The sequence below is a fragment of the Carcharodon carcharias genome, chromosome 35, assembly GCF_017639515.1.
Source record: "Carcharodon carcharias isolate sCarCar2 chromosome 35, sCarCar2.pri, whole genome shotgun sequence".
NCBI classification, from domain to species: Eukaryota; Metazoa; Chordata; class Chondrichthyes; order Lamniformes; family Lamnidae; genus Carcharodon; species Carcharodon carcharias.
This window is the reverse complement of record NC_054501.1, coordinates 4,260,710-4,283,964: the sequence shown is the minus strand read 5'-3', so window position 1 is coordinate 4,283,964 and position 23,255 is coordinate 4,260,710. Positions and strand designations below refer to the sequence as shown.

Genomic DNA, 23,255 nt, shown 5'->3' with positions numbered 1-23,255 from the left:
GTGCGGGGAGATTCACGGTTACTCCCTCTGAAATTAGGCACTCTTGTATTTGTCCAGTTAAAAAGCTGCCCCCCCCACGGGCTGGCTCTCTCTTTTTAATGTCCCAGCGATACTCAAAAAAATATATATTTCTGTTCAATTAAAAGGCAGCTGTTTGCACGCATCCTCTGGGGAGGCGGAGTGGGAGGGGGAAGCTTATTATTCCCCCCCGACCCCCCGAAAACGTCATGTCCGTCTGTGCTGCATCTTGTGTTTGAGGATCTGGGTGGGGGTGAAGAGGAAGTCCTGCTCGCAGGCCTCACACCGGTAGGGGAGCCGGAGGGCAGAGGCCACCTGCGGGGCCGCGTCGAGATCGGGGGAGGCGATGGCAGCGGCTGCGGAGAAAGCAGAAGCTGAATTAGTGCCGACGGTGTGTGTGTGTGAGAGAGAGACGGGGGAGGGTGGAAAGCAGGGATGCGGGATTCTTACCCAGTTCCTGGCGACCCTCCTTCGCGCAGCTCGCCTCATGCTGCATCCGCTCCAAGGGGGTGAACGGCATGTAGAGGTCGCAGGTCGGACAGGACCAGAAAGTTCGGAGGCACTCGCTGTAAAAATCCTGATTGTCCTGCGGGGGAACGCCGGGGGAGAAGAGATGTTACAGTCAAGATACCCGACTGGGGACAGAGCAGGGCTGCGGAGGGTCAGGGCTGGAAGGAGGTGGGGGGGTGGGGGGGTCTTTCAGCCAGCAGGTCTCGCCCACAGACTTGGCCGACAGCCCAAAGCACTTCAGAGCCAAGCGTGGTCACTGTTAGTGACACAGCAGCCATTCAGGCCCACTAACATCCAATGTGATCAGGACCCAGCCCATCTCTTTCTCAGGGATGGTGTTTGAGGGATAAATATTGGTCCCCTGACGCTGGAGCAAAACTCCCACCCGAATCCCTCAGCGCTGACCCTCCGACAGCGCGGCGCTCCCTCAGCACTGACCCTCCGACAGCGCGGCGCTCCCTCAGCACTGACCCTCCGACAGGGCGGCGCTCCCTCAGAGCTGCACTGGGTGAGGGTTGGGGTTGGGCCTGGATGATGGGGCCTGAAACCGTGACCTTCTGCTTCTGATGTGAGAGGGAGTCCCGTCCAAATTAGTTCAACAACTGCTCTGTCCTGTCCTTGCCACACACATGAACCGCCCACCCACAGTCGGTTCCAGGTCTCGCACCTCTCTCTGCCCACCAAACCTCCGATGGGTGGCACTCACCATCAGACAGTTATACGTGAGGTAATCAGTCACTGCGACTCCACCTTTCACTGGGTCTGGTTGACAATGGCCGAGACCGGCATCCAATCCCGGGAGACTTGACATGGCCATCACGGTCTGAGGACCCACATACAGATGCTGCTTCTCCAGGCCTGTCAGACGACGCAGGGTGTACGGCACCTGCAGGGAGCAAGTGTGCGAGACAATGAGAGCACTGTACAATACAGCAAAGGCACAGGTAAACATGAGGCAGCACCAGGGTACAGGTCTGTCACTGTATAACACTGGGGTACAGTACTGGTGGGGACGGGTCTGTCACTGTATAACACTGGGGTACAGTACTGGTGGGGACGGGTCTGTCACTGTATAACACTGGAGTACAGTACTGGTGGGGATGGGTCAGTCACTGTATAACACGGGTACAGTACTGGTGGGGACAGGTCTGTCACTGTATAACACGAGTACAGTGCTGGTGGGGACGGGTCTGTCGCTGTATAACACTGGGGTACAGTACTGGTGGGGACGGGTCTGTCATTGTATAACACTGGAGCACAGTACTGGTGGTGACGGGTCTGTAACTGTATAACACTGGTGTACAGTACTGGTGGGGAGAGGTCTGTCACTGTATAACACTAGGGTACAGTACTGGTGGGGACGGGTCTGTTACTGTATAACACTGGGGTACAGTACTGGTGGGGACGGGTCTGTCATTATATAACACTGGAGCACAGTACTGGTGGGGACGGGTCTCTCACTGTATAACACCGGGGTACAGTACTGGTGGGGACGGTTCTGTAACTGTATAACACTGGTGAACAGTACAGGTGGGGGTGGGTCTGTCACTTTATAACACTAGGTTACAGTACTGGTGTGGACAAGTCTGACACTGTAAAACAGTGGAGTACAGTACTGCTGGGGATGGGTCTGTCACTAAAAGAAACTGGGGTACAGTACTGCTGGGGACAGGTCTGTCACTGAATAACACTGGAGTACAGTACAGGTGGGGACGGGTCTGTCACTGTATAACACGAGTACAGTACAGGTAGGGACGGGACTGTCACTGTATAACACTGGTGTACAATACTGGTGGGGACGGGTCTGTCAGTGTATAACACTGGAGTACAGTACAGGTGGGGACGGGTCTGTCAGTGTATAACACTGGGGTACAGTACTGGTGGGGACGGGACTGTCACTGTATAACACTGGGGTACAGTACAGGTGGGGACGGGTCTGTCAGTGTATAACACTGGGGTACAGTACTGGTGGGGACGGGTCTGTCACTGTATAACACTGGGGTACAGTACAGGTGGGGACGGGTCTGTCAGTGTATAAGGCTGGGGTACAGTACTGGTGGAGACGGGTCTGTCACTGTATAGCACTGGAGCACAGGACATGTGGGGACGGGACTGTCACTGTATAACACTGGTGTACAATACTGGTGGGGACGGGTGTGTCAGTGTAAAACACTGGGGTACAGTACTGGTGGGGACGGGACTGTCACTGTATAACACTGGGGTACAGTACAGGTGGGGACGGGACTGTCACTGTATAACACTGGGGTACAATACGGGTGGGGACGGCTCTCACTGTATAACAATGGGGTACAGTGCTGGTGGGGACGGGTCTGTCAGTGTATAACACTGGGGTACAGTACTGGTGGGGATGGGTCTGTCAGTGTATAACACTGGGGTACAGTACTGGTGGGGGCAGGTCTGTCACTGTATAACACTGGGGTACAGTACTGGTGGGGACAGGTCTGTCACTGTATAACACTGGGGTACAGTACTGCTGGGGGCAGGTCTGTCACTGTATAACACTGGTGTACAGTACTGGTGGGGATGGGTCAGTCACTGTAAAACACGGGTACAGTACTGGTGGGGACAGGTCTGTCACTGTATAACACTGGGGTACAGTACTGGTGGGGACGGGTCTGTCACTGTATAACACGAGTACAGTGCTGGTGGGGACGGGTCTGTCACTGTATAACACTGGGGTACAATACTGGTGGGGACAGGTCTGTAACTGTATAACACTGGTGTACAGTACTGGTGGGGACAGTTCTGTCACTGTATAACACTGGAGTACTTTACTGGTGGGGACGGGTCTGTCATTGTAGAACACTGGGGTACAGTAATGGTGGGGACGGGTCTGTCACTGTATAACACCAGAGTACAGTACAGGTGGGGACGGGACTGTCACTGTATAACACTGGTGTACAATACTGGTGGGGACGGGTCTGTTAGTGTATAACACTGGGGTACAGTACTGGTGTAGACGGGACTGTCACTGTATAACACTGGGGTACAGTACAGGTGGGGACGGGACTGTCACTGTATAACACTGGTGTACAATACTGGTGGGGACGGGTCTGTCAGTGTATAACACTGGGGTACAGTACTGGTGGGGACGGGACTGTCACTGTATAACACTGGGGTACAGTACAGGTGGGGACGGGTCTGTCAGTGTATAAGGCTGGGGTACAGTACTGGTGGAGACGGGTCTGCAACTAAATAACACTGGTATACAGTACTGGTGGGGCGGGTCTGTCACTGTATAACACTGGAGCACAGGACAGGTGCGGATGGGACTCTCTGTATAACACTGGTGTACAGTGCTGGTGGGGACGGTTCTGTAACTGTATAACACTGGTGTACAGTACAGGTGGGATGGGTCTGTCACTGTATAACACTAGGTTACAGTACTGGTGTGGACAGGTCTGACACTGTAAAACAGTGGAGTACAGTACTGGTGGGGATGGGTCTGTCACTAAAATAAACTGGGGTACAGTACTGCTGGGGACAGGTCTGTCACTGAATAACACTGGAGTACAGTACGGGTGGGGACGGGACTGTCACTGTATAACACTGGTGTACAATACTGGTGGGGACGGGTCTGTCAGTGTAACACTGGAGTACAGTACAGGTGGGGACGGGACTGTCACTGTATAACATTGGTGTACAATACTGGTGGGGACGGGTCTGTCAGTGTATAACACTGGGGTACAGTACTGGTGGGGACGGGACTGTCACTGTATAACACTGGGGTACAGTACAGGTGGGGACGGGTCTGTCAGTGTATAAGGCTGGGGTACAGTACTGGTGGAGACGGGTCTGTCACTGTATAACACTGGGGTACAGTACTGGTGGGGATGGGACTGTCACTGTATAACACTGGGGTACAATACGGGTGGGGACGGGTCTCACTGTATAACAATGGGGTACAGTGCTGGTGGGGACGGGTCTGTCAGTGTATAACACTGGGGTACAGTACTGGTGGGGAGGGTCTGTCACTGTATAGCACTGGAGCACAGGACAGGTGGGGACGGGACTGTCACTGTATAACACTGGTGTACAGTACTGGTGGGGACGGGTCTGTCAGTGTATAACACTGGGGTACAGTACTGGTGGGGACGGGACTGTCAGTGTTAAACACTGGGGTACAGTACTGGTGGGGACGGGACTGTCACTGTATAACACTGGGGTACAGTACAGGTGGGGACGGGACTGTCACTGTATAACACTGGGGTACAATACGGGTGGGGACGGCTCTCACTGTATAACAATGGGGTACAGTGCTGGTGGGGACGGGACTGTCACTGTATAACACCGGGGTACAGTACAGGTGGGGACGGGTCTGTCAGTGTATAACACTGGGGTACAGTACTGGTGGGGGTGGGTCTGTGACTGTATAACACTAGGTTACAGAACTGGTGTGGACAGGTCTGATACTATAACAAGAGTACAGTGCTGGTGGGGACGGGTCTGTCACTGTATAACACTGGGGTACAATACAGGTGGGGACGGGTCTGTCAGTGTATAAGGCTGGGGTACAGTACTGGTGGAGACGGGTCTGTAACTATATAACACTGGTATACAGTACTGATGGGGCGGGTCTGTCACTGTATAACACTGGAGCACAGGACAGGTGGGGACGGGACTGTCACTGTATAACACTGGGGTACAGTACTGGTGGGGATGGGTCTGTCAGTGTATAACACTGGGGTACAGTACTGGTGGGGACGGGACTGTCACTGTATAACACTGGGCTACAGTACAGGTGGGGACGGGTCTGTCAGTGTATAACACTGGGGTACAGTACTGGTGGGGGCAGGTCTGTCACTGTATAACACTGGGGTACAGTACTGGTGGGGACGGATCTGTCACTATAACACTGGGGTACAGTACTGGTGGGTACAGGTCTGTCACTGTATAACACTGGGGTACAGTACTGGTGGGGGCAGGTCTGTCACTGTATAACACTGGGGTACAGTACTGGTGGGGACGGGTCTGTCACTGTATAACACTGGGGTACAGTACTGGTGGGGGTGGGTCTGTGACTGTATAACACTAGGTTACAGAACTGGTGTGGACAGGTCTGACACTATAACAAGAGTACAGTACTGGTGGGGACGGGTCTCACTGTACAACACTGGAGTACAGTGCTGGTGGGGACGGGTCTGTCACTGTATAACACTGGCGTACAATACTGCTGGGGACAGGTCTGTAACTGTATAACACTGGTGTACAGTACTGGTGGGGACAGTTCTGTCACTGTATAACACTGGAGTACAGTACTGGTGGGGACGGGTCTGTCATTGTAGAACACTGGGGTACAGTAATGGTGGGGACGGGTCTGTCACTGTATAACACCGGAGTACAGTACAGGTGGGGACGGGACTGTCACTGTATAACACTGGTGTACAATACTGGTGGGGACGGGTCTGTCAGTGTATAACACTGGGGTACAGTACTGGTGGGGAAGGGACTGTCACTGTATAACACTGGGGTACAGTACAGGTGGGGACGGGTCTGTCAGTGTATAAGGCTGGGGTACAGTACTGGTGGAGACGGGTCTGCAACTATATAACACTGGTATACAGTACTGGTGGGGCGGGTCTGTCACTGTATAACACTGGAGCACAGGACAGCTGCGGACGGGACTGTCACTGTATAACACTGGTGTACAGTACTGGTGCGGACGGTTCTGTAACTGTATAACACTGGTGTACAGTACAGGTGGGGGTGGGTCTGTCACTGTATAACACTAGGTTACAGTACTGGTGTGGACAGGTCTGACACTGTAAAACAGTGGAGTACAGTACTGGTGGGGATGGGTCTGTCACTAAAATAAACTGGGGTACAGTACTGCTGGGGACAGGTCTGTCACTGAATAACACTGGAGTACAGTACGGGTGGGGACGGGTCTGTCACTGTATAACACTGGAGTACAGTACAGGTGTGGACGGGACTGACACTGTATAACAATGGTGTACAATACTGGTGGGGACGGGTCTGTCAGTGTATAACACTGGAGTACAGTACTGGTGGGGACGGGTCTGTCAGTGTATAACACTGGGGTACAGTACTGGTGGGGACGGGACTGTCACTGTATAACACTGGGGTACAGTACAGGTGGGGACGGGTCTGTCAGTGTATAACACTGGGGTACAATACTGGTGGGGACGGGTCTGTCAGTGTATAACACTGGGGTACAGTACTGGTGGGGAAGGGACTGTCACTGTATAACACTGGGGTACAGTACAGGAGGGGAAGTGTCTGTCAGTGTATAAGGCTGGGGTACAGTACTGGTGGAGACGGGTCTGCAAATATATAACACTGGTATACAGTACTGGTGGGGCGGGTCTGTCACTGTATAACACAGGAGCACAGGACAGGTGCGGACGGGACTGTCACTGTATAACACTGGTGTACAGTACTGGTGGGGACGGTTCTGTAACTGTATAACACTGGTGTACAGTACAGGTGGGGGTGGGTCTGTCACTGTATAACACTAGGTTACAGTACTGGTGTGGACAGGTCTGACACTGTAAAACAGTGGAGTACAGCACTGGTGGGGATGGGTCTGTCACTAAAATAAACTGGGGTACAGTATTGCTGGGGAAGGGTCTGTCACTGAATAACACTGGAGTACAGTACGGGTGGGGACGGGTCTGTCACTGTATAACACTGGAGTACAGTACAGGTGGGGACGGGACTGACACTGTATAACAATGGTGTACAATACTGGTGGGGACGGGTCTGTCAGTGTATAACACTGGAGTACAGTACTGGTGGGGACGGGTCTGTCAGTGTATAACACTGGGGTACAGTACTGGTGGGGACGGGACTGTCACTGTATAACACTGGGGTACAGTACAGGTGGGGACGGGTCTGTCACTGTATAACACTGGTGTACAATACTGGTGGGGACGGGTCTGTCAGTGTATAACACTGGGGTACAGTACTGGTGGGGAAGGGACTGCCACTGTATAACACTGGGGTACAGTACAGGTGGGGACGGGTCTGTCAGTGTATAAGGCTGGGGTACAGTACTGGTGGAGACGGGTCTGCAAATATATAACACTGGTATAAAGTACTGGTGGGACGGGTCTGTCACTGTATAACACTGGAGCACAGGACAGGTGCGGATGGGACTCTCTGTATAACACTGGTGTACAGTGCTGGTGGGGACGGTTCTGTAACTGTATAACACTGGTGTACAGTACAGGTGGGATGGGTCTGTCACTGTATAACACTAGGTTACAGTACTGGTGTGGACAGGTCTGACACTGTAAAACAGTGGAGTACAGTACTGGTGGGGATGGGTCTGTCACTAAAATAAACTGGGGTACAGTACTGCTGGGGACAGGTCTGTCACTGAATAACACTGGAGTACAGTACGGGTGGGGACGGGACTGTCACTGTATAACACTGGTGTACAATACTGGTGGGGACGGGTCTGTCAGTGTATAACACTGGAGTACAGTACAGGTGGGGACGGGACTGTCACTGTATAACATTGGTGTACAATACTGGTGGGGACGGGTCTGTCAGTGTATAACACTGGGGTACAGTACTGGTGGGGACGGGACTGTCACTGTATAACACTGGGGTACAGTACAGGTGGGGACGGGTCTGTCAGTGTATAAGGCTGGGGTACAGTACTGGTGGAGACGGGTCTGTCACTGTATAACACTGGGGTACAGTACTGGTGGGGATGGGACTGTCACTGTATAACACTGGGGTACAATACGGGTGGGGACGGGTCTCACTGTATAACAATGGGGTACAGTGCTGGTGGGGACGGGTCTGTCAGTGTATAACACTGGGGTACAGTACTGGTGGGGAGGGTCTGTCACTGTATAGCACTGGAGCACAGGACAGGTGGGGACGGGACTGTCACTGTATAACACTGGTGTACAGTACTGGTGGGGACGGGTCTGTCAGTGTATAACACTGGGGTACAGTACTGGTGGGGACGGGACTGTCAGTGTTAAACACTGGGGTACAGTACTGGTGGGGACGGGACTGTCACTGTATAACACTGGGGTACAGTACAGGTGGGGACGGGACTGTCACTGTATAACACTGGGGTACAATACGGGTGGGGACGGCTCTCACTGTATAACAATGGGGTACAGTGCTGGTGGGGACGGGACTGTCACTGTATAACACCGGGGTACAGTACAGGTGGGGACGGGTCTGTCAGTGTATAACACTGGGGTACAGTACTGGTGGGGGTGGGTCTGTGACTGTATAACACTAGGTTACAGAACTGGTGTGGACAGGTCTGACACTATAACAAGAGTACAGTGCTGGTGGGGACGGGTCTGTCACTGTATAACACTGGGGTACAGTACAGGTGGGGACGGGTCTGTCAGTGTATAAGGCTGGGGTACAGTACTGGTGGAGACGGGTCTGTAACTATATAACACTGGTATACAGTACTGGTGGGGCGGGTCTGTCACTGTATAACACTGGAGCACAGGACAGGTGGGGACGGGACTGTCACTGTATAACACTGGGGTACAGTACTGGTGGGGATGGGTCTGTCAGTGTATAACACTGGGGTACAGTACTGGTGGGGACGGGACTGTCACTGTATAACACTGGGCTACAGTACAGGTGGGGACGGGTCTGTCAGTGTATAACACTGGGGTACAGTACTGGTGGGGGCAGGTCTGTCACTGTATAACACTGGGGTACAGTACTGGTGGGGACGGATCTGTCACTATAACACTGGGGTACAGTACTGGTGGGTACAGGTCTGTCACTGTATAACACTGGGGTACAGTACTGGTGGGGGCAGGTCTGTCACTGTATAACACTGGGGTACAGTACTGGTGGGGACGGGTCTGTCACTGTATAACACTGGGGTACAGTACTGGTGGGGGTGGGTCTGTGACTGTATAACACTAGGTTACAGAACTGGTGTGGACAGGTCTGACAGTATAACAAGAGTACAGTACTGGTGGGGACAGGTCTGTCACTGTACAACACTGGAGTACAGTGCTGGTGGGGACGGGTCTGTCACTGTATAACACTGGCGTACGATACTGCTGGGGACAGGTCTGTAACTGTATAACACTGGTGTACAGTACTGGTGGGGACAGTTCTGTCACTGTATAACACTGGAGTACAGTACTGGTGGGGACGGGTCTGTCATTGTAGAACACTGGGGTACAGTAATGGTGGGGACGGGTCTGTCACTGTATAACACCGGAGTACAGTACAGGTGGGGACGGGACTGTCACTGTATAACACTGGTGTACAATACTGGTGGGGACGGGTCTGTCAGTGTATAACACTGGGGTACAGTACTGGTGGGGAAGGGACTGTCACTGTATAACACTGGGGTACAGTACAGGTGGGGACGGGTCTGTCAGTGTATAAGGCTGGGGTACAGTACTGGTGGAGACGGGTCTGCAACTATATAACACTGGTATACAGTACTGGTGGGGCGGGTCTGTCACTGTATAACACTGGAGCACAGGACAGGTGCGGACGGGACTGTCACTGTATAACACTGGTGTACAGTACTGGTGGGGACGGTTCTGTAACTGTATAACACTGGTGTACAGTACAGGTGGGGGTGGGTCTGTCACTGTATAACACTAGGTTACAGTACTGGTGTGGACAGGTCTGACACTGTAAAACAGTGGAGTACAGTACTGGTGGGGATGGGTCTGTCACTAAAATAAACTGGGGTACAGTACTGCTGGGGACAGGTCTGTCACTGAATAACACTGGAGTACAGTACGGGTGGGGACGGGTCTGTCACTGTATAACACTGGAGTACAGTACAGGTGTGGACGGGACTGACACTGTATAACAATGGTGTACAATACTGGTGGGGACGGGTCTGTCAGTGTATAACACTGGAGTACAGTACTGGTGGGGACGGGTCTGTCAGTGTATAACACTGGGGTACAGTACTGGTGGGGACGGGACTGTCACTGTATAACACTGGGGTACAGTACAGGTGGGGACGGGTCTGTCAGTGTATAACACTGGGGTACAATACTGGTGGGGACGGGTCTGTCAGTGTATAACACTGGGGTACAGTACTGGTGGGGAAGGGACTGTCACTGTATAACACTGGGGTACAGTACAGGAGGGGAAGTGTCTGTCAGTGTATAAGGCTGGGGTACAGTACTGGTGGAGACGGGTCTGCAAATATATAACACTGGTATACAGTACTGGTGGGGCGGGTCTGTCACTGTATAACACAGGAGCACAGGACAGGTGCGGACGGGACTGTCACTGTATAACACTGGTGTACAGTACTGGTGGGGACGGTTCTGTAACTGTATAACACTGGTGTACAGTACAGGTGGGGGTGGGTCTGTCACTGTATAACACTAGGTTACAGTACTGGTGTGGACAGGTCTGACACTGTAAAACAGTGGAGTACAGCACTGGTGGGGATGGGTCTGTCACTAAAATAAACTGGGGTACAGTATTGCTGGGGACAGGACTGTCACTGAATAACACTGGAGTACAGTACGGGTGGGGACGGGTCTGTCACTGTACAACACGAGTACAGTACAGGTGGGGACGGGACTGTCACTGTATAACACTGGTGTACAATACTGGTGGGGACGGGTTTGTCAGTGTATAACACTGGAGTACAGTACAGGTGGGGACGGGACTGTCACTGTATAACACTGGTGTACAATACTGGTGGGGACGGGTCTGTCAGTGTATAACACGGGTACAGTACTGGTGGGGACGGGACTGTCACTGTATAACACTGGGGTACAGTACAGGTGGGGACGGGTCTGTCAGTGTATAACACTGGGGTACAGTACTGGTGGGGACGGGTCTGTCACTGTATAACACTGGGGTACAGTACAGGTGGGGACGGGTCTGTCAGTGTATAAGTCTGGGGTACAGTACTGGTGGAGACGGGTCTGTCACTGTATAGCACTGCAGCACAGGACATGAGGGGACGGGACTGTCACTGTATAACACTGGTGTACAGTACTGGTGGGGACGGGTCTGTCAGTGTATAACACTGGGGTACAGTACTGCTGGGGACGGGACTGTCACTGTATAACACTGGGGTACAGTACAGGTGGGGACGGGACTGTCACTGTATAACACTGGGGTACAATACGGGTGGGGACGGGTCTCACTGTATAACAATGGGGTACAGTGCTGGTGGGGACGGGTCTGTCAGTGTATAACACTGGGGTACAGTACTGGTGGGAGGGTCTGTCACTGTATAGCACTGGAGCACAGGACAGGTGGCGACGGGACTGTCACTGTATAACACTGGTGTACAGTACTGGTGGGGACGGTTCTGTCAGTGTATAACACTGGGGCACAGTACTGGTGGGGACGGGACTGTCAGTGTATAACACTGGGGTACAGTACAGGTGGGGACGGGTCTGTCAGTGTATAACACTGTGGTACAGTACTGGTGGGGACGGGTCTGTCACTGTATAACACTGGGGTACAGTACTGGTGGAGACGGGTCTGTCACTGTATAGCACTGGAGCACAGGACATGTGGGGACGGGACTGTCACTGTATAACACTGGTGTACAGTACTGCTGGGGACGGGTGTGTCAGTGTAAAACACTGGGGTACAGTACTGGTGGGGACGGGACTGTCACTGTATAACACTGGGGTACAGAACAGGTGGGGACGGGTCTGTCAGTGTATAACACTGGGGTACAGTACTGGTGGGGATGGGTCTGTCAGTGTATAACACTGGGGTACAGTACTGGTGGGGGCAGGTCTGTCACTGTATAACACTGGGGTACAGTACTGGTGGGGACGGATCTGTCACTATAACACTGGGGTACAGTACTGGTGGGGACAGGTCTGTCACTGTATAACACTGGGGTACAGTACTGGTGGGGGCAGGTCTGTCACTGTATAACACTGGTGTACAGTACTGGTGGGGATGGGTCAGTCACTGTAAAACACGGGTACAGTACTGGTGGGGACAGGTCTGTCACTGTATAACACTGGGGTACAGTACTGGTGGGGACGGGTCTGTCACTGTATAACACTGGGGTACAATACTGGTGGGGACAGGTCTGTAACTGTATAACACTGGTGTACAGTACTGGGGGGACAGTTCTGTCACTGTATAACACTGGAGTACTTTACTGGTGGGGACGGGTCTGTCATTGTAGAACACTGGGATACAGTAATGGTGGGGACGGGTCTGTCACTGTATAACACCAGAGTACAGTACAGGTGGGGACGGGACTGTCACTGTATAACACTGGTGTACAATACTGGTGGGGACGGGTCTGTCAGTGTATAACACTGGGGTACAGTACTGGTGGGGACGGGACTGTCACTGTATAACACTGGGGTACAGTACAGGTGGGGACGGGTCTGTCAGTGTATAAGGCTGGGGTACAGTACTGGTGGAGACGGGTCTGCAACTATATAACACTGGTATACAGTACTGGTGGGGCGGGTCTGTCACTGTATAACAATGGAGCACAGGACAGGTGCGGATGGGACTCTCACTGTATAACACTGGTGTACAGTACTGGTGGGGACGGTTCTGTAACTGTATAACACTGGTGTACAGTACAGGTGGGGGTGGGTCTGTCACTGTATAACACTAGGTTACAGTACTGGTGTGGACAGGTCTGACACTGTAAAACAGTGGAGTACAGTACTGGTGGGGATGGGTCTGTCACTAAAATAAACTGGGGTACAGTACTGCTGGGGACAGGTCTGTCACAGAATAACACTGGAGTACAGTACGGGTGGGGACGGGACTGTCACTGTATAACACTGGTGTACAATACTGGTGGGGATGGGTCTGTCAGTGTATAACACTGGGGTACAGTACTGGTGGGGACGGGACTGTCACTGTATAACACTGGGCTACAGTACAGGTGGGGACGGGTCTGTCAGTGTATAACACTGGGGTACAGTACTGGTGGGGGCAGGTCTGTCACTGTATAACACTGGGGTACAGTACTGGTGGGGACGGATCTGTCACTATAACACTGGGGTACAGTACTGGTGGGGGCAGGTCTGTCACTGTATAACACTGGTGTACAGTACTGGTGGGGATGGGTCAGTCACTGTAAAACACGGGTACAGTACTGGTGGGGACAGGTCTGTCACTGTATAACACTGGGGTACAGTACTGGTGGGGACGGGTCTGTCACTGTATAACACTGGGGTACAATACTGGTGGGGACAGGTCTGTAACTGTATAACACTGGTGTACAGTACTGGGGGGACAGTTCTGTCACTGTATAACACTGGAGTACTTTACTGGTGGGGACGGGTCTGTCATTGTAGAACACTGGGATACAGTAATGGTGGGGACGGGTCTGTCACTGTATAACACCAGAGTACAGTACAGGTGGGGACGGGACTGTCACTGTATAACACTGGTGTACAATACTGGTGGGGACGGGTCTGTCAGTGTATAACACTGGGGTACAGTACTGGTGGGGACGGGACTGTCACTGTATAACACTGGGGTACAGTACAGGTGGGGACGGGTCTGTCAGTGTATAAGGCTGGGGTACAGTACTGGTGGAGACGGGTCTGCAACTATATAACACTGGTATACAGTACTGGTGGGGCGGGTCTGTCACTGTATAACAATGGAGCACAGGACAGGTGCGGATGGGACTCTCACTGTATAACACTGGTGTACAGTACTGGTGGGGACGGTTCTGTAACTGTATAACACTGGTGTACAGTACAGGTGGGGGTGGGTCTGTCACTGTATAACACTAGGTTACAGTACTGGTGTGGACAGGTCTGACACTGTAAAACAGTGGAGTACAGTACTGGTGGGGATGGGTCTGTCACTAAAATAAACTGGGGTACAGTACTGCTGGGGACAGGTCTGTCACAGAATAACACTGGAGTACAGTACGGGTGGGGACGGGACTGTCACTGTATAACACTGGTGTACAATACTGGTGGGGATGGGTCTGTCAGTGTATAACACTGGGGTACAGTACTGGTGGGGACGGGACTGTCACTGTATAACACTGGGCTACAGTACAGGTGGGGACGGGTCTGTCAGTGTATAACACTGGGGTACAGTACTGGTGGGGGCAGGTCTGTCACTGTATAACACTGGGGTACAGTACTGGTGGGGACGGATCTGTCACTATAACACTGGGGTACAGTACTGGTGGGTACAGGTCTGTCACTGTATAGCACTGGGGTACAGTACTGGTGGGGGCAGGTCTGTCACTGTATAACACTGGGGTACAGTACTGGTGGGGACGGGTCTGTCACTGTATAACACTGGGGTACAGTACTGGTGGGGGTGGGTCTGTGACTGTATAACACTAGGTTACAGAACTGGTGTGGACAGGTCTGACAGTATAACAAGAGTACAGTACTGGTGGGGACAGGTCTGTCACTGTACAACACTGGAGTACAGTGCTGGTGGGGACGGGTCTGTCACTGTATAACACTGGCGTACGATACTGCTGGGGACAGGTCTGTAACTGTATAACACTGGTGTACAGTACTGGTGGGGACAGTTCTGTCACTGTATAACACTGGAGTACAGTACTGGTGGGGACGGGTCTGTCATTGTAGAACACTGGGGTACAGTAATGGTGGGGACGGGTCTGTCACTGTATAACACCGGAGTACAGTACAGGTGGGGACGGGACTGTCACTGTATAACACTGGTGTACAATACTGGTGGGGACGGGTCTGTCAGTGTATAACACTGGGGTACAGTACTGGTGGGGAAGGGACTGTCACTGTATAACACTGGGGTACAGTACAGGTGGGGACGGGTCTGTCAGTGTATAAGGCTGGGGTACAGTACTGGTGGAGACGGGTCTGCAACTATATAACACTGGTATACAGTACTGGTGGGGCGGGTCTGTCACTGTATAACACTGGAGCACAGGACAGGTGCGGACGGGACTGTCACTGTATAACACTGGTGTACAGTACTGGTGGGGACGGTTCTGTAACTGTATAACACTGGTGTACAGTACAGGTGGGGGTGGGTCTGTCACTGTATAACACTAGGTTACAGTACTGGTGTGGACAGGTCTGACACTGTAAAACAGTGGAGTACAGTACTGGTGGGGATGGGTCTGTCACTAAAATAAACTGGGGTACAGTACTGCTGGGGACAGGTCTGTCACTGAATAACACTGGAGTACAGTACGGGTGGGGACGGGTCTGTCACTGTATAACACTGGAGTACAGTACAGGTGTGGACGGGACTGACACTGTATAACAATGGTGTACAATACTGGTGGGGACGGGTCTGTCAGTGTATAACACTGGAGTACAGTACTGGTGGGGACGGGTCTGTCAGTGTATAACACTGGGGTACAGTACTGGTGGGGACGGGACTGTCACTGTATAACACTGGGGTACAGTACAGGTGGGGACGGGTCTGTCAGTGTATAACACTGGGGTACAATACTGGTGGGGACGGGTCTGTCAGTGTATAACACTGGGGTACAGTACTGGTGGGGAAGGGACTGTCACTGTATAACACTGGGGTACAGTACAGGAGGGGAAGTGTCTGTCAGTGTATAAGGCTGGGGTACAGTACTGGTGGAGACGGGTCTGCAAATATATAACACTGGTATACAGTACTGGTGGGGCGGGTCTGTCACTGTATAACACAGGAGCACAGGACAGGTGCGGACGGGACTGTCACTGTATAACACTGGTGTACAGTACTGGTGGGGACGGTTCTGTAACTGTATAACACTGGTGTACAGTACAGGTGGGGGTGGGTCTGTCACTGTATAACACTAGGTTACAGTACTGGTGTGGACAGGTCTGACACTGTAAAACAGTGGAGTACAGCACTGGTGGGGATGGGTCTGTCACTAAAATAAACTGGGGTACAGTATTGCTGGGGACAGGACTGTCACTGAATAACACTGGAGTACAGTACGGGTGGGGACGGGTCTGTCACTGTACAACACGAGTACAGTACAGGTGGGGACGGGACTGTCACTGTATAACACTGGTGTACAATACTGGTGGGGACGGGTTTGTCAGTGTATAACACTGGAGTACAGTACAGGTGGGGACGGGACTGTCACTGTATAACACTGGTGTACAATACTGGTGGGGACGGGTCTGTCAGTGTATAACACGGGTACAGTACTGGTGGGGACGGGACTGTCACTGTATAACACTGGGGTACAGTACAGGTGGGGACGGGTCTGTCAGTGTATAACACTGGGGTACAGTACTGGTGGGGACGGGTCTGTCACTGTATAACACTGGGGTACAGTACAGGTGGGGACGGGTCTGTCAGTGTATAAGTCTGGGGTACAGTACTGGTGGAGACGGGTCTGTCACTGTATAGCACTGCAGCACAGGACATGAGGGGACGGGACTGTCACTGTATAACACTGGTGTACAGTACTGGTGGGGACGGGTCTGTCAGTGTATAACACTGGGGTACAGTACTGCTGGGGACGGGACTGTCACTGTATAACACTGGGGTACAGTACAGGTGGGGACGGGACTGTCACTGTATAACACTGGGGTACAATACGGGTGGGGACGGGTCTCACTGTATAACAATGGGGTACAGTGCTGGTGGGGACGGGTCTGTCAGTGTATAACACTGGGGTACAGTACTGGTGGGGAGGGTCTGTCACTGTATAGCACTGGAGCACAGGACAGGTGGCGACGGGACTGTCACTGTATAACACTGGTGTACAGTACTGGTGGGGACGGTTCTGTCAGTGTATAACACTGGGGCACAGTACTGGTGGGGACGGGACTGTCAGTGTATAACACTGGGGTACAGTACAGGTGGGGACGGGTCTGTCAGTGTATAACACTGTGGTACAGTACTGGTGGGGACGGGTCTGTCACTGTATAACACTGGGGTACAGTACTGGTGGAGACGGGTCTGTCACTGTATAGCACTGGAGCACAGGACATGTGGGGACGGGACTGTCACTGTATAACACTGGTGTACAGTACTGCTGGGGACGGGTGTGTCAGTGTAAAACACTGGGGTACAGTACTGGTGGGGACGGGACTGTCACTGTATAACACTGGGGTACAGAACAGGTGGGGACGGGTCTGTCAGTGTATAACACTGGGGTACAGTACTGGTGGGGATGGGTCTGTCAGTGTATAACACTGGGGTACAGTACTGGTGGGGGCAGGTCTGTCACTGTATAACACTGGGGTACAGTACTGGTGGGGACGGATCTGTCACTATAACACTGGGGTACAGTACTGGTGGGGACAGGTCTGTCACTGTATAACACTGGGGTACAGTACTGGTGGGGGCAGGTCTGTCACTGTATAACACTGGTGTACAGTACTGGTGGGGATGGGTCAGTCACTGTAAAACACGGGTACAGTACTGGTGGGGACAGGTCTGTCACTGTATAACACTGGGGTACAGTACTGGTGGGGACGGGTCTGTCACTGTATAACACTGGGGTACAATACTGGTGGGGACAGGTCTGTAACTGTATAACACTGGTGTACAGTACTGGGGGGACAGTTCTGTCACTGTATAACACTGGAGTACTTTACTGGTGGGGACGGGTCTGTCATTGTAGAACACTGGGATACAGTAATGGTGGGGACGGGTCTGTCACTGTATAACACCAGAGTACAGTACAGGTGGGGACGGGACTGTCACTGTATAACACTGGTGTACAATACTGGTGGGGACGGGTCTGTCAGTGTATAACACTGGGGTACAGTACTGGTGGGGACGGGACTGTCACTGTATAACACTGGGGTACAGTACAGGTGGGGACGGGTCTGTCAGTGTATAAGGCTGGGGTACAGTACTGGTGGAGACGGGTCTGCAACTATATAACACTGGTATACAGTACTGGTGGGGCGGGTCTGTCACTGTATAACAATGGAGCACAGGACAGGTGCGGATGGGACTCTCACTGTATAACACTGGTGTACAGTACTGGTGGGGACGGTTCTGTAACTGTATAACACTGGTGTACAGTACAGGTGGGGGTGGGTCTGTCACTGTATAACACTAGGTTACAGTACTGGTGTGGACAGGTCTGACACTGTAAAACAGTGGAGTACAGTACTGGTGGGGATGGGTCTGTCACTAAAATAAACTGGGGTACAGTACTGCTGGGGACAGGTCTGTCACAGAATAACACTGGAGTACAGTACGGGTGGGGACGGGACTGTCACTGTATAACACTGGTGTACAATACTGGTGGGGATGGGTCTGTCAGTGTATAACACTGGGGTACAGTACTGGTGGGGACGGGACTGTCACTGTATAACACTGGGCTACAGTACAGGTGGGGACGGGTCTGTCAGTGTATAACACTGGGGTACAGTACTGGTGGGGGCAGGTCTGTCACTGTATAACACTGGGGTACAGTACTGGTGGGGACGGATCTGTCACTATAACACTGGGGTACAGTACTGGTGGGTACAGGTCTGTCACTGTATAACACTGGGGTACAGTACTGGTGGGGGCAGGTCTGTCACTGTATAACACTGGGGTACAGTACTGGTGGGGACGGGTCTGTCACTGTATAACACTGGGGTACAGTACTGGTGGGGGTGGGTCTGTGACTGTATAACACTAGGTTACAGAACTGGTGTGGACAGGTCTGACAGTATAACAAGAGTACAGTACTGGTGGGGACAGGTCTGTCACTGTACAACACTGGAGTACAGTGCTGGTGGGGACGGGTCTGTCACTGTATAACACTGGCGTACGATACTGCTGGGGACAGGTCTGTAACTGTATAACACTGGTGTACAGTACTGGTGGGGACAGTTCTGTCACTGTATAACACTGGAGTACAGTACTGGTGGGGACGGGTCTGTCATTGTAGAACACTGGGGTACAGTAATGGTGGGGACGGGTCTGTCACTGTATAACACCGGAGTACAGTACAGGTGGGGACGGGACTGTCACTGTATAACACTGGTGTACAATACTGGTGGGGACGGGTCTGTCAGTGTATAACACTGGGGTACAGTACTGGTGGGGAAGGGACTGTCACTGTATAACACTGGGGTACAGTACAGGTGGGGACGGGTCTGTCAGTGTATAAGGCTGGGGTACAGTACTGGTGGAGACGGGTCTGCAACTATATAACACTGGTATACAGTACTGGTGGGGCGGGTCTGTCACTGTATAACACTGGAGCACAGGACAGGTGCGGACGGGACTGTCACTGTATAACACTGGTGTACAGTACTGGTGGGGACGGTTCTGTAACTGTATAACACTGGTGTACAGTACAGGTGGGGGTGGGTCTGTCACTGTGTAACACTAGGTTACAGTACTGGTGTGGACAGGTCTGACACTGTAAAACAGTGGAGTACAGTACTGGTGGGGATGGGTCTGTCACTAAAATAAACTGGGGTACAGTACTGCTGGGGACAGGTCTGTCACTGAATAACACTGGAGTACAGTACGGGTGGGGAGGGGTCTGTCACTGTATAACACTGGAGTACAGTACAGGTGTGGACGGGACTGACACTGTATAACAATGGTGTACAATACTGGTGGGGACGGGTCTGTCAGTGTATAACACTGGAGTACAGTACTGGTGGGGACGGGTCTGTCAGTGTATAACACTGGGGTACAGTACTGGTGGGGACGGGACTGTCACTGTATAACACTGGGGTACAGTACAGGTGGGGACGGGTCTGTCAGTGTATAACACTGGGGTACAATACTGGTGGGGACGGGTCTGTCAGTGTATAACACTGGGGTACAGTACTGGTGGGGAAGGGACTGTCACTGTATAACACTGGGGTACAGTACAGGAGGGGAAGTGTCTGTCAGTGTATAAGGCTGGGGTACAGTACTGGTGGAGACGGGTCTGCAAATATATAACACTGGTATACAGTACTGGTGGGGCGGGTCTGTCACTGTATAACACAGGAGCACAGGACAGGTGCGGACGGGACTGTCACTGTATAACACTGGTGTACAGTACTGGTGGGGACGGTTCTGTAACTGTATAACACTGGTGTACAGTACAGGTGGGGGTGGGTCTGTCACTGTATAACACTAGGTTACAGTACTGGTGTGGACAGGTCTGACACTGTAAAACAGTGGAGTACAGCACTGGTGGGGATGGGTCTGTCACTAAAATAAACTGGGGTACAGTATTGCTGGGGACAGGACTGTCACTGAATAACACTGGAGTACAGTACGGGTGGGGACGGGTCTGTCACTGTACAACACGAGTACAGTACAGGTGGGGACGGGACTGTCACTGTATAACACTGGTGTACAATACTGGTGGGGACGGGTTTGTCAGTGTATAACACTGGAGTACAGTACAGGTGGGGACGGGACTGTCACTGTATAACACTGGTGTACAATACTGGTGGGGACGGGTCTGTCAGTGTATAACACGGGTACAGTACTGGTGGGGACGGGACTGTCACTGTATAACACTGGGGTACAGTACAGGTGGGGACGGGTCTGTCAGTGTATAACACTGGGGTACAGTACTGGTGGGGACGGGTCTGTCACTGTATAACACTGGGGTACAGTACAGGTGGGGACGGGTCTGTCAGTGTATAAGTCTGGGGTACAGTACTGGTGGAGACGGGTCTGTCACTGTATAGCACTGCAGCACAGGACATGAGGGGACGGGACTGTCACTGTATAACACTGGTGTACAGTACTGGTGGGGACGGGTCTGTCAGTGTATAACACTGGGGTACAGTACTGCTGGGGACGGGACTGTCACTGTATAACACTGGGGTACAGTACAGGTGGGGACGGGACTGTCACTGTATAACACTGGGGTACAATACGGGTGGGGACGGGTCTCACTGTATAACAATGGGGTACAGTGCTGGTGGGGACGGGTCTGTCAGTGTATAACACTGGGGTACAGTACTGGTGGGGAGGGTCTGTCACTGTATAGCACTGGAGCACAGGACAGGTGGCGACGGGACTGTCACTGTATAACACTGGTGTACAGTACTGGTGGGGACGGTTCTGTCAGTGTATAACACTGGGGCACAGTACTGGTGGGGACGGGACTGTCAGTGTATAACACTGGGGTACAGTACAGGTGGGGACGGGTCTGTCAGTGTATAACACTGTGGTACAGTACTGGTGGGGACGGGTCTGTCACTGTATAACACTGGGGTACAGTACTGGTGGAGACGGGTCTGTCACTGTATAGCACTGGAGCACAGGACATGTGGGGACGGGACTGTCACTGTATAACACTGGTGTACAGTACTGCTGGGGACGGGTGTGTCAGTGTAAAACACTGGGGTACAGTACTGGTGGGGACGGGACTGTCACTGTATAACACTGGGGTACAGAACAGGTGGGGACGGGTCTGTCAGTGTATAACACTGGGGTACAGTACTGGTGGGGATGGGTCTGTCAGTGTATAACACTGGGGTACAGTACTGGTGGGGGCAGGTCTGTCACTGTATAACACTGGGGTACAGTACTGGTGGGGACGGATCTGTCACTATAACACTGGGGTACAGTACTGGTGGGGACAGGTCTGTCACTGTATAACACTGGGGTACAGTACTGGTGGGGGCAGGTCTGTCACTGTATAACACTGGTGTACAGTACTGGTGGGGATGGGTCAGTCACTGTAAAACACGGGTACAGTACTGGTGGGGACAGGTCTGTCACTGTATAACACTGGGGTACAGTACTGGTGGGGACGGGTCTGTCACTGTATAACACTGGGGTACAATACTGGTGGGGACAGGTCTGTAACTGTATAACACTGGTGTACAGTACTGGGGGGACAGTTCTGTCACTGTATAACACTGGAGTACTTTACTGGTGGGGACGGGTCTGTCATTGTAGAACACTGGGATACAGTAATGGTGGGGACGGGTCTGTCACTGTATAACACCAGAGTACAGTACAGGTGGGGACGGGACTGTCACTGTATAACACTGGTGTACAATACTGGTGGGGACGGGTCTGTCAGTGTATAACACTGGGGTACAGTACTGGTGGGGACGGGACTGTCACTGTATAACACTGGGGTACAGTACAGGTGGGGACGGGTCTGTCAGTGTATAAGGCTGGGGTACAGTACTGGTGGAGACGGGTCTGCAACTATATAACACTGGTATACAGTACTGGTGGGGCGGGTCTGTCACTGTATAACAATGGAGCACAGGACAGGTGCGGATGGGACTCTCACTGTATAACACTGGTGTACAGTACTGGTGGGGACGGTTCTGTAACTGTATAACACTGGTGTACAGTACAGGTGGGGGTGGGTCTGTCACTGTATAACACTAGGTTACAGTACTGGTGTGGACAGGTCTGACACTGTAAAACAGTGGAGTACAGTACTGGTGGGGATGGGTCTGTCACTAAAATAAACTGGGGTACAGTACTGCTGGGGACAGGTCTGTCACAGAATAACACTGGAGTACAGTACGGGTGGGGACGGGACTGTCACTGTATAACACTGGTGTACAATACTGGTGGGGACGGGTCTGTCAGTGTATAACACTGGAGTACAGTACAGGTGGGGACGGGACTGTCACTGTATAACATTGGTGTACAATACTGGTGGGGACGGGTCTGTCAGTGTATAACATTGGGGTACAGTACTGGTGGCGACGGGACTGTCACTGTATAACACTGGGGTACAGTACAGGTGGGGACGGGTCTGTCAGTGTATAACACTGGAGTACAGTACTGGTGGGGACGGGTCTGTCACTGTATAACACTGGGGTACAATACCGGTGGGGACGGGTCTGTCAGTGTATAAGGCTGGGGTACAGTACTGGTGGAGACGGGTCTGTCAC

The 23,255-nt window shown here is 52.5% G+C and overlaps 1 protein-coding gene across 2 annotated transcripts in view; it reads right to left on the bottom strand.

Moving 5' to 3' along the window:
- Positions 1-54: 54 nt before the first annotated feature.
- The window catches only part of dhx34 (DEAH (Asp-Glu-Ala-His) box polypeptide 34), a 60,089-nt gene continuing 36,888 nt past the window's right edge, over positions 55-23,255 (bottom strand). For both annotated transcript variants that reach the window (XM_041179657.1, XM_041179656.1), the window contains exons 14-16: positions 1,235-1,414; positions 469-604; positions 55-374 (exon numbers count right to left, since the gene is read on the bottom strand). In XM_041179657.1, coding sequence (XP_041035591.1) covers positions 226-374; positions 469-604; positions 1,235-1,414 — 465 coding nt within the window. In that variant the 3' untranslated portion in view covers positions 55-225. The remainder of the gene's footprint in view (positions 375-468; positions 605-1,234; positions 1,415-23,255) is intronic.